The 15,640-nt window shown below is 35.3% G+C and overlaps 2 protein-coding genes across 3 annotated transcripts; one reads left to right on the forward strand and one right to left on the reverse strand.

Annotated features, from left to right (window-relative positions):
• Nucleotides 1-2,575: 2,575 nt before the first annotated feature.
• On the forward strand, nt 2,576-8,321 carry LOC145088376 (uncharacterized). 2 transcript variants are annotated; one of them, XM_079026717.1, is made up of 4 exons: nt 2,576-3,153; nt 3,541-4,296; nt 4,761-5,693; nt 5,783-8,321. In XM_079026717.1, the coding sequence occupies exons 1-4, from the start codon at nt 2,952-2,954 to the stop codon at nt 8,041-8,043; spliced, it is 4,152 nt and encodes a 1,383-aa protein (XP_078882843.1). In that variant the 5' UTR covers nt 2,576-2,951; the 3' UTR covers nt 8,044-8,321. The 2 variants fall into 2 exon arrangements, with proteins under 2 accessions (XP_078882843.1, XP_078882844.1); XM_079026718.1 differs by lacking the exon at nt 2,576-3,153 and having other exon boundaries at nt 3,564-3,699; nt 3,776-4,296.
• A 1,365-nt stretch (nt 8,322-9,686) lies between these two features.
• Nucleotides 9,687-13,365, reverse strand: LOC145088377 (alpha-taxilin-like protein). The gene is made up of 12 exons (XM_079026719.1): nt 13,223-13,365; nt 12,519-12,935; nt 12,343-12,422; nt 12,080-12,188; nt 11,254-11,321; nt 10,999-11,076; nt 10,814-10,878; nt 10,685-10,751; nt 10,412-10,594; nt 10,275-10,331; nt 10,103-10,198; nt 9,687-10,031 (listed from the first exon to the last, which is right to left on the reverse strand). Exons 2-12 carry the CDS (start codon nt 12,928-12,930, stop codon nt 9,876-9,878), a joined length of 1,371 nt encoding a protein of 456 aa, XP_078882845.1. The 5' UTR covers nt 12,931-12,935; nt 13,223-13,365; the 3' UTR covers nt 9,687-9,875.
• Nucleotides 13,366-15,640: the final 2,275 nt, after the last annotated feature.

Genomic DNA, 15,640 nt, shown 5'->3' on the forward strand with positions numbered 1-15,640 from the left:
TAAGGTGCATGTACGCAAAGAGTTAGTTTTATGATTTCGACGTGCTAGCTAGTGTGTATAGACCGCAACAATTCCCATCACTAGCCTGACCATCAACATTGTTTATAGTTTTTTTTTGTCACATCATATTTTCAATAACCGTATCAAATAAATTATTATTAACTTAAATAATCTACAACCACTAACAACTTTTAAAATAAATACTACCAATTATAAGGTTCATATTCCATGTTTTTCTAGTCCCATAGCATTACATATACAATTATAAAAATTAAAAATAATAAAAATATCATATTTACATTACAAATTTAATATTTAATATTTAAAAAATAATAATAAAAGTTAACTAGTAAATATCATACAACAACAACAATAAACCCCTAAGTCTCGTAGGAATCGGGTAAGAGGGGAGGTAAAATGGTGGACAGCCTTAACTGTTTCCAAAAAAAAGACCTCCGACTAACAAAAACAAAAGAAAAAATTAATTGAAAAAGACATATAGTATGGTCATAAGGAGACATATGATACTCACCCTCTTTATCTAGATCTAAAACAAACACTAGTAGTAGTAGTTTGCAAGGGAATGGTGAAAAAAAAATCATCTATGATAATCAAGTAAGATGTCATGCAAATTAAACGTTATTCCACCCTCAAACACTAAAAAAAGATAAATGAATTTTAACCAACTCATAATGAGACAAATGATACTCGCCCTCTTTATCTAGATATAAAACAAATACTAGTAGCAATAGTTTGCAAGGGAATAATGAAAAAATAAAATCTTTCTTTAACTTGAAGTTTGATATTGATAATGATGATCGTGATATTATTTGTTTATTAGAGGTCCATTGAGGAGGAGTTATGGGTTTTGGGATGGGAACATAACATAAACCATCGAGTTTCCTTCTTTACCTAATCTTTCTTCCATCATGTTTTATGGTTTTGGTAATTCTTCTTCTTCTTCGGTCAATAATGGTTTTCAAACAAGACAAGTGTATTCATACAAAAATAAGAAGCCTTTTAAAGGGGTTTTGGTTTCAAATACAGTGGCCACCATTAGAATGCATTATGCTAAACAGAACAATACAACAATGGCAATAATGACAACGACATAGGTAGCAAATGATGATGATGTTTTTTTATCGTGTCTATGTATTACATGTAATGATGAGCACCAATAATAGTAGTTAGGAGGATTGGATGGACGATATAGGAGAAGTCGTCTTTTTTGGTATTTTTTTAGGTTGTTTTCATTTGGGGGAGGGGGGTTGTAGTTTGTTTTAGTTATTAATCAAGATACACAAAATAATTATGTCTGTCTGTTAATGTTGGTGTTTGTAGGGAAAGAAAAAAAAGTTATATTATAGTAGTGTTATTTTTTCAAAAGAGTTTGTATTTTTGTTGTGGATGATGTTTAAAACTTTCAAAAAGTAATGGGTAATGAATTTTCAAGTTGGTTCGATTATTAAAAGTGTTGTATGGAGAAAATGGAGGGATGTGGTTGACTTTGAAGTGATAGATAAAGGGTATAGATGTTACTGTATTGGTAAACAATGATGACATCATCCACATGGGTGGGGTGGGTGTTAGCATCTTTTTGTGAAGAAGAAATGGTTTGACTTTGGAACATGACTCTGAGTTTTTGTTATGTTAGCTAGCTATTTAAAAGTTTAGGTGGGATCCCAACTTTATTAGATGGTACGAGAAAGACAGAACTGGAAGAGGCTTTTGCAATTTACAAAATGATATCTATTTATTAATTAAATCATTATCGTTTTAACTTGACTTATCACATAAGTAATGTTGTATTAAATTTCTCAAACCTACTACTATTGTGAAAAGGAATTCAATCTCCATCATCTGGCTTTTATTCAACTACACTCTCAAGGTGATCGATAATTTCATGATACCAATTGTAAGGGAAAATGATCATCTAAATTCACACACACACACACACACACACACATATATATATATATATATATATATTCGAACCACATGAATATATTAGCAAACATACAAACAACATTATTTTTAACATTATCATCACAAGCAAAAAATAAAAAAAGATAATCCAAACTTCTTAATTAACATTACTCAGCTGCATCTTATATTTTGTCCATGAAAAAGCATTAACAACCATTTATTCAAATGCTATTTGCATGACCACATATTTTATTGTCGAACCTCGTGTTGTTTCTAACTTTACAAATTAACAATAGCTCTGCCAGAAAAACGAATCTAATAATTTTTTAGATTTAATCGACCATCCACAGTTTTCAAATTAACACTAGGCCTACACTAAAAATTGGATTGCCATGTTTTTTTTCATTGGATCCGTAACAAAAACAAATAATACGGATGAGTTTGATACAAAAGTAAAAACTTGGACAAAATTGGAAAAAAAGATACAGTATAGGGACTAGATTTGTAATTTACCAACAATGAATGACTCAGAACCGGACTTAATGAGCACCGCCAAGCAAATCCACTTCTCTTGTTATCTCTGAAACCGGACGCGAAAAGAGGAAGTAATCGTATTGAATAGGGTGTCGTTCAGATCCGATAGCGTAACCTCTCCGTCATTCTAACCTTGTGTTTTATTTTTTTTTTCTCTCTGAGCTTATCATCTCAACTCTTCTCTCTATAGACATTTTCTATACGCACAGAAAAATTCAGGTTAAAGTTTACTTTCATTTTCCCTCCTTGCAGCGTTTTCATTCCTCAAATCAAACCCTAGTTTTTGCCAATTTTGACAGGCCTCAACAACTGTTGAACGCCTCATCAAGTTTTGCTGGTCTGGTATTTTGTATAACGATTTTTTCGAGAAGGCTTTAACTCGGTAGGTTTCTTTTTTTATTTTCTTGGCGGATGCGTTATTGGTGGTGCGTCGGTAGCGTTCTTGTGGATAAGGTATCGTTGGAACTGGTTTTGATTAAATTGAACCATTGATGCCGCCGGAGCCATTGCCATTCGACCGGAAGGACTTTTTGAAGGATAGGAAGCCGTCATCTGCGGACCCTGTAGGAATTGTTCCGCAGCGATGGAGAGAGCCGCCTACTACTCCTTCTCAGCATAACATCCATGGATCCTCCTCGTTTTGTCGATGGGGCGCTGGAGGTGGACCCTCTGATTTCCGCCGACCCTTTTCCGGTTAGTTTTTGTGTTGTTTTTAGCTTTTCTCGTTCTGGTGACAAACTTAGGGTTTGGAAACCAAAAATCTGCTTGCTTTAAAATTAATTTCCGTGAACCAAGTTTAATTATTTAGGTTATAGACTGTCTTCCTTTTTCTCTTCTCCCAAGTACGCACACACGCACTACAGGCCTATAGAATTGGGTACAGATCTGAGAGGAAGGGAAGATAGTTATTTAATTTGAACCATAGGGCTATTAATTTCATAGATCTGATGTTATATCTTTGGGAGGAAGCTAGCTAGTTTTCAAGAATTACTGTCTTGACATGGGGTATTTTTTTTACTTGCGCTAACAAGTTTGGCGATTTTTCTTATGTGTTTTTTTTTTGGTTATTTGCCTGTGAAGGTCTTCATGGTAAGCGGGTTGGTGGTGGCTGGCACAATACAACAATTGAATCAAGCAGCAAAGAGAATAACTGTATGACTAATAGTGTGTCAATGGCTTTTGATGGTCAGAAAGACCCTAAAGGAGTCAACTCTTGGGAGACCACTGCATCACCAAACGGTAACTCTCTTCCTCATAATGACTTTGTGAACTCGCTGGACCAACTTCACTCAGCTGACCAACATGCTAAGAACAGTGGTGGTGGATTCAGTACTACCAACAACCAGAGACTTGAGAAAGAGACTTCATTGGGATCTTCACTTGATTGGAAGCCTCTCAAATGGATCCGTTCTGGAAGCTTATCTTCAAGAGGTTCTGGTTTCAGTCATTCAAGTGGTTGTAAGATCATTGGGGTGGTGGATCCTTTTAATGGCAAGTTAGGGACTCAACTGGGTAACAACACTCCTCTTCGATCCCCTTCTGAGGATGCTTCCCCCTGTCTGACACCAATGACTCATGATGAAGCCAACTCCCGCAAGAAGCAGCGCCTTGGATGGGGGGAAGGCCTTGCCAAGTATGAGAAAAAGAAGGTTGACCCTGAAGATATTCTTGATAAAGAGGCTGGAGCTAGAAATGTTATGGTTGATGGTGTTAGTGGTTCAGAACCTTTGCTTACTAGTCCTTCTAGTTTGACTGATAAAAGCCCCAGTGTCAATGGTTACTCAGAATGTGCATCTCCTATTACTCCTTACTCCTATGCCTGCAGTTCCTCTCCAGGTAATTTATATACTTAGATTTGTTATTTTGAATTGCCTTTTGTCAATGTTCTAAAACCCGGGTCGACCTGACCTGTTGAAACTTGGATAGTCACAAAATTTTCACTCATTTGGAGAATTAAGTTGAGCGTTTCAGCCATTCTGATCTAGTGCAGTATCATCATCTGTAACTATACCAGCAATCTTCATCTCCAACATGCTATAAAAATATTACTTCGACAACAAGATTCAAGAATTTATTTTTATTTTTATTTTTATTTTTTGAGTCAAAGACTAACAAATCTGAAAACGACTAGAACCAGGATCAATTCTCATGATCTACAAGTTGTGGTTATGTGTTTTCTTAATGTTTGAACTTATTTTAAAACCCTAAGAGTCTACAACACCGGGTTCTAAAACATTGCTTTTTGTTATATGATATGCAAGGATGAATCTAAAACTGTATGTGCTATTTTGCGATGACAGGTCTAGAAGAGAAGGAATCTACTAAGACAATTACAGTAGATAATGACACCTATAATCCTAGTGTTGCTTCTTGTCATGTGTCTGAAAATCACACAGAAGGATTATCATCTAATTTGGAGCTTAACTTGAGCTCTGCACTTGATGAACTGCTGCAGACTGATGATTCAAGTTCTCCAGGGCCTAAATTTGTGAAATCCACTGCAATGGACAAGTTACATGTATGGAAAGCAGAGCTGACAAAGACACTTGAAATCACAGAAACTGAAATTGATTCTCTTGAGCATGAATTGAAGTCATTGGTTTCTGATGCTGGTTCTTTCCCAACAGAATACCAGAATAAGACTTGTGGTGGACCTTTGCCTGTGGAGAAAACTGATAGTTCTCCAGAAGAAGTTAATGGAGCAGAAGATTCAGATGACAAGAGTTCAGACACAACATCTGAGTTTGTGGAATCCGTTTCTAAATGCTCTGAAGATGTTGGTAATGATGATGCTTTAGGCTTTGTTACTTCTTGTGGGGACCACAGCAGCTCTACAGTTTCAGATGGCGAAGATGTAGATAATGGCAGAGAAGATGATAAGTTATATGATTTCATATTCGCTACAAACAAAGTGATAGCAAATGAAACTTCTGATGAACTTAATAGGATATTATTGCCAACTACACACTTATGTAACAAGATTTCGAAATCCACCGATGAGTCATTGAATAAGACTAAAATTGCTTCGAGGAAGCGTTTTCTAAAGTTTAAGGAAAGGGTTATCACAAGTAAGTTTCGGGTATTACAGCATGCATGGAAGGAAGATCTTCAGTTGCTTTCTGTAAAAAAAACTGGTGGCAGGTCACAGAAGAAGTTTGAATCGAGCTCACGAATGGGATACGCTGATCATCAGAAATACTCCTCTTCAATTCATTCTCGTTTATATCCTCCTGGTAAGTGACTGAATCATTTTAAAATGAAATCTTGATGTGTTTTATATTGTCTGTGTTCAACTCTAAATTTGTTGTTGTATTTTTTGTAGGTGGGAGCGTGAGCCTGGTTCCATCCACAGAGACACTTGATTATGTGAAGAAGCTGCTTTCAGATTCACGGGTGAAGGTTCATAGAAAGACATTAAAGATGCCTTGTTTGATATTAGACAGGAGCGAACGGATGATGACAAGGTTTGTTTCAGATAATGGATCGGTGGAGGACCCTGTTGAAGTTGAAAAGGAAAGATCCATTGTCAGTGCCTGGACAGAAGAAGAGCAGGGAATCTTTTTGGAGAAGTACTCTCTGTTTGGAAAAGATTTCAAGAAAATCGCGTCTTTTCTGAAAAACAGAACATGTGGTGATTGTGTTGAGTTTTACTACAAGAACCACAAGTCTGATTGTTTTCAGAAGATAAAGAAGAAGTCAGCATTTGCAAAAGGGATGTCTTGTATTACCAATACTTACCTGGTGACATCTGGGAGGCGAATGGCTGCGGATGCTACTTCCCTTGAGATGCTTGGTGCTGCCTCAGAAATGGTTGCCAGTGTGGATGGTGAACAGAAACTAGATTCAGGAATGTTTTGTAATGAGCAGGAAACTGCTGCAGCTGATGTATTGGCTGGGATTTGTAGGTCTGTATCATCAGAAGCTTTGGGTTCTTGCATCACAAGTTCAGTTGATAATGGAGATGTCCAGCACCATGAGCATGGAAGGAGGAGGAGTAGATGCCAGATGGTTGGTGGTGGTTCTTGTTCAAAGAGGAGGCAGCATTTGACACAAAAAGAGGATGTTGACAATGAAAGTTGTTCGGATGAGAGCTGTGGGGAAGAGGTGGACACCTCAACCTGGAGCGATGCAGAGAAGATAAAATTCATAAAGGCTTTCAGATCCTGTGGCAAGAATTTTGCAAATATCTCAATATGCGTGAAAACAAAGACAACCGATCAGTGCAGGGTGTTTTTCAGCAAGGCTAGGAAATGTCTTGGACTGGATGTGATTGATGTTGAGCAGGCTGATAACAACCAAGAGGAGGAGGAGGAGGAGGAAGAGGAGGAGGGTGAAGATGCTTTGATGGTGGACAGTGGGTCGGACATTTCTCAAGACAACAAGTCGTCTTTGGAATGCAGTAAGATGGATAATTTGGTGGGTTCAAATGGTGAAAATACATATTCTGGTGAGCAGTCATGCGCATCAGATGATGCTAAAGTTGCCAGTAGTGAGATTTTCATACAAGAAGGAATTAGGGAGGAGGAGGAGGAGCCTATGGCCATGGCCACCACTGAAACTGATGGATGTTTGGATTTAAACTGCAATAATATGAAGTTAAGTTGTTCGGATGGTAATAATGGTTTGTTGGTGTCAAATTTGTTTCCTGGAAACCCTACTACTAATTGTGCTATTCCGTTCAAGAAGACTATTCGAATTAGGCAGGAGGAGGATGAATCAGCATCATCATCCAGACTGTCTTTCAGGAAGAGCTGTGAGGAGGATAAGAAGTATGAAAGTAAAGATGGTTTTCATTTGAATCTTGTTCCAAAACATTCATTGATGGATTGTGCAGCAGATGAATCTTCCCAAGTTTTTAGGGGATATCCTGTTAACAGTGGGATGATAGGTTACAGTGAAGCAACACAAAGCCAAAGCCAAAGCAAGTTGAAGTTGGGTGAGAGTCTGTTAATGGAAGCAAGGGGGCCTCAAGATGTGGAAAAGCCAAGCCGGACTGGTCATGGTAATGTGAAGCTGTTTGGTCAAATAATAACTAATCAGCCACCACCACAAGCACAAGCACAAGAGAATGGATGTGGTGGGAAAGTGAAATCCTTTGGGCTCAAGTTTGATGATGATGATGATGATGATAGGAGGAAAGTGGATGTGGATGTGGATACATTATTAAGGAGGAGTGATAATGGATATTGGGGGGATGGGAACAACAACAACAGAATAAGGATTCCAGACTCTGCAAGGCTGCTGGCAAAGTATCCTGCTGCATTTAGTAAAACCTCCTCTTTTCATCCATTCACCAAGTTTGATCAGCATCAGCATTCTTCTTCTTCCTCCTTAAACAAGATCATCTCTGCTGGTTTTCCATCATGTAGCAAGAATGGAGGGGGGAGGCAGGAAGGTGTAGTAGATAAGTTATTGTTACCGAATGTGAACGTGAATGTGGTTGGTGGAATTTCGGATGCTGTGGCAGCCATTAGAATGCACTATGCCTATGCTGCTAATAAGACAGAATCTCTACAGCACCTATATGATTACAACAACAAGGTTGAAGATGAAGCAGCAGCTTGGAGAAGGAGGATGATATAGACAACAGAAACAGAAACAGATGAGATGACAAGTACAAACAGTCTTTTCTTTCTTATATGGTTGGTTGGTTGGTTGGTGGTAAATTAGTCTTTTCTCTTTTGTTTTCTTCTTCCATGTCATATGTGTATTATATGTTGAGTTTGAGTAGTGATAGAGATCAGGGCTGGTCTTTTTTGGTAATTTTAGGAGGGTCTTTTTTTGTAATGTTTGGAGTAGCTTAGCTTAATGTTTTGTTTTGTTGTATTTTATTTATCAAGTACACAAAATAATTTCTCAAAGCACCATCAAAACAAGATGTTACTTATTGTTAGTTTTTACTTTTTTTTTTTATAAAGTTTTGGCATGGAATGGAATACATTGTGTTTATGATGTGATGCTCGTTTACTCAAGTACAGCTAAGTGTTGAAGGAAGAAAAAAGAAAGAAAGTGAGAGTGGGTGTCACTATCTATATATATATATATATATAAGTCTATCTGATGGAAGTGGAAGTGGAAGTGGTGATATAAATAAAAACTTAAAAAGTAGAGTATGATATTTTGTGGTGTGATGATTAATTAGTCAAAAGTCAAAAGCAGAGCAGTAGTAGTAGTAGGTATGCTTTCAACATCATCACAGCTTCCTGGAGCTTTCCGCTCCTCTCATCTCTTATCTTATCCTGTGGATAATAATATCTCAAAGAGAAAGGAAAAAGAATATGGATCCTCTCCTCTATTATTCTTCTTCTCTCTGTTATACATACAGTATGATTATGCAATAAATATCCATATGCTGGCAACTGCCATTTTGATGGATTCCAGATTTCTTTGGAAAAAGTCCTACTTACAAACTCTTAACTAAACTGGAACCAATGAAAAGTAGGAGTTCCCTTTTAGGTAGGTTTGCCTAATCTCTTTGAGAGTTTCACTTTTTACTTTTTACCTTTTCAGCAAGCAGCTAACCAAAACCAACAACAATAACAGAGTCGATAGATAGATAGATACTGCTCAACTGCTCTTCACCCCATTCTCTATTCTACAACTGTAACTTTTTGCATAAATAGGCCATTCACCAACCGCCCCATCACATTTTATCTCATAAAAAGTTATATTATTAATATCTTTAAATCGATGCTAATAATAAATACGATTTAAATTATATAAATATTGCTTGCAAATTTGTTTTCAAAAAATTTCATACATAATTGTATTAATATTATATAAATTTATGTAAAAACTTATTTATAGATGGAAGATATAATTAAATCGTATGTACACATTTAACCAAAATAACCATTAGAAATTTGCTAAAATACTTCACGAAAACTAACTTCATAACATAAAAAGGTAAAATATATGACGCATCGAATTAATATCTTATGTAGTTACTTTATAAACTACTGTTTATGGTTGGTTTTGCCATTTGCAGAAGCAGAAGCTAGCTAGTATAGTTGTTTTAGTCAAAAAAAAAAAAAAAAAAAAACTCATGCCTACAAACAATAATTTATACTAGTAATATTGACATGGTCGATATATATTTTAATGATGTAAATTGTTAAAAGGGACAGACATGTAATTTCAAAAGAAGCAAATCAAGTGAAGTGATGAAATGAAAGCTACTCATCTCCACCCACAACCAAAAATACAAAACAAAACATGACTTGGGATTTTGGAACCAATATTTTCAGATTCATTCGTTGCTAACCAAAAAATCTTTCTTGGGCTCGGTTCAATTCTCATCACAACATTCACATTCATTTCAGTAGAAGATCCCGAAAACTAAGCTTAGCTCCAACAAAACAATTGGATTCAGAAAACAAAACCTCAAAAGTGTGTTTTTAACAGTGTCTTGTCCTTTAAACAGGGAGCGAATCATCAGCAGCAGCAGTAGGAGTAGGAGTAGGAGTTGTTGGATTGTGCTGCTTCCTCTCTGCTTGAAGTGATCTGCATAGTGATTCAAGCTTTTCTTTTTGATTCTTGGTTTTCTCCAGTTGCTTCTTCATGCGTTCACGCTGCATATGCTCACACAAATAACTTTTAAATATTTTGCTTTTGCCTACTAAAGTAATCTTTCAACAATTACCTCCTCCACAAGTTGTATAAGACTCATGTCTGACTTCTCGCTCTTCCCCTTTAGAAAACTATTTTCCTTTTTCAGTTCCTTTATCGATTTTCCCATCTAAAACACACACACACACATACATTAAGAATTAAGAAACTAGAAACCCAAACCACAATCCACATATATGATATACCTTTTCGATTTCTTGCTTAAATGTTTCAAAAACCTCATTGCTCTTCACCAATGCATCCTGCAAAAGAAAAAAAAACCCTTACCTTGTTAAAAATGCATCCATACATGCTTTAAAACCAAAAAATAGAAAAGCTTAACCTGGAACTGCTGGAATTTTTCACCATCAGCAGTTAACTGTAACCGTAAATTCTTTTCAGTTGCCAACAACTGAGACACTTGTTCTGCATACATCTTCATTTGGGACTGTTCTTTCACCAACTTTTCTTCATGTTGCTGAAGCTTTAAATCTGCAATTTGGAGTTCTAGAGATTTCTGCTTCAACTGCATGCATCAATATAAATATAAATATTTATATTTATGAAAAAAAAAGAATTCCATTCAAGTTGGTTTACATTAATTATAAGGAGTTACCTGTTGAGTATATTGTTGGACAGTAAGAGCATTATGCTCCTCCTTTTGCTTCAATTGGTTTCTTAACCTGAACAACATTTTTGATAAACAATATGTTTAATAAATTTGGCATGGAAATGGAATATTTACATTTCATTCTCCTTAAGTTGAGTCAGGCTGTCATCCCTTTGCTCCTCCAGCTTACTTGTAACATCCTATAACACACAAACAAAAAAGTTAGTTAATTAGACATGGATGCAAAATGGATATAGTAAAAATGTACACATGCTATTTCTCCTTTGTCCTATCTATGTATACGCATGTACAGAAGAAACCTTTATTGCTTCCTGGAACTTGTTGGATAGATCCAGTCTTAAGTTTTGACTTTCTGTTGATACCCTTTTGCATTCATCCTGCCAACCAACACACAACAAGACTTGTAAATATTTTTCTGGAATCGATTTGGATTTGCAAATAATGTTGACATATATATATATATATATATATATATATATATACTGAAACGAACATCATTACACAATTATAAATTTGAGAATAAATGAAATGGATGCATAAGCTGAAAAGCATACCATTAACATTTTGTTTTGACGTTGTAGCTCCCTACACAATGACTCAAGTTTATCTCGCATAGTAATAGCTGAAAAATGAGAGAATAATCAATCACACATTAAAACAAAAATTGTGGAAATACACAAGGAAAAGAAGTGACTTTCTTTTGAAATAAACTTCCAAAACAATAATCAGTTTACATTTATCAAGTGATGGAGAAACTCACTACTAAATCAATACACACTCAAACAATGATAATGGAATTAACATATAGTATAATTGGTAAAGTGTTGATGAAGTTTTATGAACTTTTTTTTGGTGGATTGAATTGGAAAAATTATAAGGAAGAAGATTGCAAGATTAAGTTGAGAGGCCATATGTGTCATTTGCGCAAAGTTGGGTGGCAAATGTATGAAAATAGAAGAAGCATATATAGGATGAGAGAGGGTAAGAGAAAACAGATTTTTCTCTAACTATTTTATTAACTCAACCTTAAACCCATCTCTCTTTCAAAGACCGATTTGTGAAAGTAAAATTAGAACTCCAACATGTCAAGAAGAACAACTTTTCATCCAGCAAATCAATGCTGTTTCAGGTAAGTGTTTGTTTTTTCTTGTGCATTTATGCATTTTCTTGTTCAATTGTGGGGTACTTGCATATTCATGATTATATAGTTATATTGCACATTGCATACAGCGTTTTAAAATTTTACTTTCGTACAGGATATAGTTTATTCAACTGTTTCTATTTAAATTGTTTAAACCTGAGTACACACTTAATGTAAGCTAACTTGTTTGATGTACGTTCCACATATAATCTCAGACATGAACCATAAAAATAACATACCTGCATCTCTTTCACTAAGAACTTTCTGATAACTCAAAGTGAACTCCAAAAATTCCTTTTCTGTCTTGAAAGTACGCTTGCTACTTTTACGTTTTACTTCAGATGTATCCTGAAACAGAATACAAGTTAATAGATTCAAATATTTACGGACTAATCAATCCTTCCTAGCAAAACAAGTCTCTAATCAGAACCTGCCTACTAATTCACTAACACTAAAAGCAGTCTACATAATTAGAAGCACAAAGTTATTACTAATTAAATACTTTTCTGCTTGTTCCAGAGCTCTGTGATGATAATGTCCCTTGTGAATTGGCTGCTTGTGTCTCCACTCCTTGCTCAGTCACTGCAACATAAATGGTAGCTAAAGTTAATGCCTGGTTTTGATACATAATGTGTATTTAAGGGTTATAAGCATAGTTGAGTAGTGTGTGAACATTACATTTTTCTGAATTTTGACATGTTTCTCCAGCATGCTTTTGCTTGTCACCATCAGTTACAGGAGCCATTCCTTGTTCTGGTTTTCTTACCACATTTTCAGAAACAACATTTGGTGATCCAGCATCACTCTTGACTGCGTCCTCTCCACAACTGACATATTCAGATAGCTCTACAGGGAACGTTCTTGATGGCTCAGAGCTTCCATTGTCACCTTCACATGATTGAAAGTCATTCACTATCAAATCAGGCCTTGACTCAACTTCTACTAGTTTCTCCTCCTTATAATCAGTCACGTCATCTTCTTGATCTGGTGCTGTGGGTACTGAAGCGGTTACAGGTTCAGCAGAACTATCAACAAACCCATCAGGCAACGAATCTGCTTCAGGCAGTTGATTTGCTGCAGAGTTCTCCATTTCACCTACAAATAATGATAAAATAAAAAGAATCCGACTCTTCATTTTCCCCAAACAGCATTTAGAAAAAAAACTTGCGAAGCGAAACGCAACCTTAGGGTTGTCGCAGTTTAGAAAATTTCAAGCAGTTATTCATTCAAATAAACAGGGTTTGAAACCTAATTAGTTAATGAAGCAAACAATCGGACATAAAATCGAAGTACATAACGTGATAAACACACATTGATAAATTTCCATAAACCTAATCATATATAGGCATGTATTTTGTGAATATGAAAGGGTTTTTACGTACCGAAAAAGACGGTAGAGGATGAACAAACGAAGGAACCTGCTCTTCCTTTACAAACTCGAGAGATTTGCGGAGCGACGAGTGTGTGCGTGTGTAAATGACATTACATCATAACAAGGAAGGACGAAACCGTAGTTTTAACAAGAATTAAGGGTGAAAACAAGTAATGCTACAAAGTAAGAACAACATCATTTTGTTTAAATTTAGTTACAAGTTTAGTCCCTAAGTTATTCACTAAATTGCAGGTTTAATCTATTATTGATTTTTAAAATAATTTGGTGCTATTCTTGTCCACTATAGTTAGTAGTTACAAAACTAAACTGCTTTAGGCAACTAATCATCTTCGGAGAATTAAATAAGCTACATTTTATTTTTGATAAAATGATTATCTTATTATAATTTTAGATCAAAATAATATAGATATTAATTTTTTCGCACTATCATTTAAACTTTTAGTTATCTTGCTTTTAACTTTTATTGTTAAGATATATTTTTTTTTATTGTTAGTATTTATCTTCATGTCGTTGTTGTCGTATACATGGTTATTTTTCTCTTTTTATTTTAAGTTTTATTGTTATTATATTTTTAATTACATTATGTATTACTGTTTATTCTTTATTATGGATAGATATTTCATATACAAAAGACCATCCAATATAGGTCGTGTTTTTCTTATAATAAATTAATGATCATTTCATAAACATATAAGTAAACATCATTATATTCAAACAAAACATTTGAAATAAACAATGCAACAAAAAAGTTTCCTAAGAAAGGAGTATTTTGGTCTATTCATTTTGATTTTCAATTTTATATGACTAAAAATTCATAAATGTGGAACAAAATAAACTTAAACCTTGAAAAAACAAAATGTATTTTAGTGTATTCATTTTTTTATATAATATTTCTAACTTAAAATTCAAAAATATGGACAAAATGAACTCAAACAAAGAAAAAGGTGTTGAATAGTTTTAGATTTGATTGCAATCAGTGTCTCCATGATTGAGTTTTTCTTCCTATAAAACGACTTTTCAATATTATAGGAACTTTTAAACACTATAAAGAAAACCTCCTAAGACCCATTGACCCACTCTTGTTTCCCAATCTCGTATGAACCTTTAAATTTCATAAAGAAAACCTTCAAACACCTCATATACACTTTAAAGCTTTACATTTGAGCTTTTGATCGTACAAAAACTAATTGTCTTTGAAAACCTTGACAAATTTCATGTGTCGCAAGCCGTACAACCATACATTTATTAGCATGATAACAATACCCATTACAAATCATTATTTGATAAATTTAAATATCAAAGTTTAAATAAATATTACAAGATTATCGCAAAAGCCCTCTCCTTCCACATCAAGTGTGTTATCGATTCGGTTATTAATGAATTTCAAATTGCTTTCATCGATGGTAGAAACATTCTGGGTGGCCTTATGATTATAAATAACCTCGTCCCGTGGGCCAAAAAAATCGAAGAAAAAGATGTTCCTTTTTAAAGTGGATTTTGTAAAGGCTTTCAACACCATTAATTGAGAATATTTATATTCGATTATGTCGCATATGGGTTTTGGAGTAAAATGGAGAGCTTGGATAAGGGAGTCGAGTGTCTCTCCTCTTCTCGTGCTTCAGTTCTTATAAATGGTTCTTTAACTTTTGAATTCAATATATCAAAAGGTGTCCGACAGGGCGACCCGCTATCCCCGTTCCTTTTTATAATCGCCATGGAAGGTTTGAATATCATAATGAAAACTGCATGTGATAAGTCTCTTTTTCGGGGGGGGGGGGGGGGGGGGGGTTATCTTACACTTATTCTACATAGATGATGTGATTTTCGTGGGGGTATGCTATTCTAATAATCTCAAAAACATGACCTGCATTCTTCGTTGCTTCCATGCTTTCGAGTCTGGAAGTAAATTTCAACAAGTCCAAGGTTTATGGCGTTGGTATTTCCGATAATGATATTCATTGGAATTGTAACATCCCAAAATTTCAGGACAAAAAATTCGTTTTCAATTAAGTTATCACATAAAACCGCCAGTATAAAAATGTTCATAATAATATCTCATATCAAAACCATAGTGTCAATAATCAAAATATAGAATCATGAAACCATATCAGAGTGTAATCCCAAGGATCCCGTGTGCGGAAAACATGGTGTGATGCGCTGCGATCAAGCCGACTCTTTCCCTTTGAAAACGAGGCACCTGAAACCAAAACTAAAACCGTAAGCACAAAGCTTAGTGAGTTCCCCCATCATACCACATACCATACAATCACATAGCATACATATTGTCGGGCAATTCTGGGGTGCTGACCTACCCATGTCAAGCCATTCTAGGGTGCTGACCTATCCATGTCAGGTCGTTCTGGGGTGCCGACTACCCTTCGGTCTATCTCAACCGGCAACGGGGACT

The sequence above is a fragment of the Lactuca serriola genome, chromosome 2 (genome assembly GCF_051521515.1).
Source record: "Lactuca serriola cultivar US96UC23 chromosome 2, Lser_US96UC23_V15, whole genome shotgun sequence".
NCBI classification, from domain to species: Eukaryota; Viridiplantae; Streptophyta; class Magnoliopsida; order Asterales; family Asteraceae; genus Lactuca; species Lactuca serriola.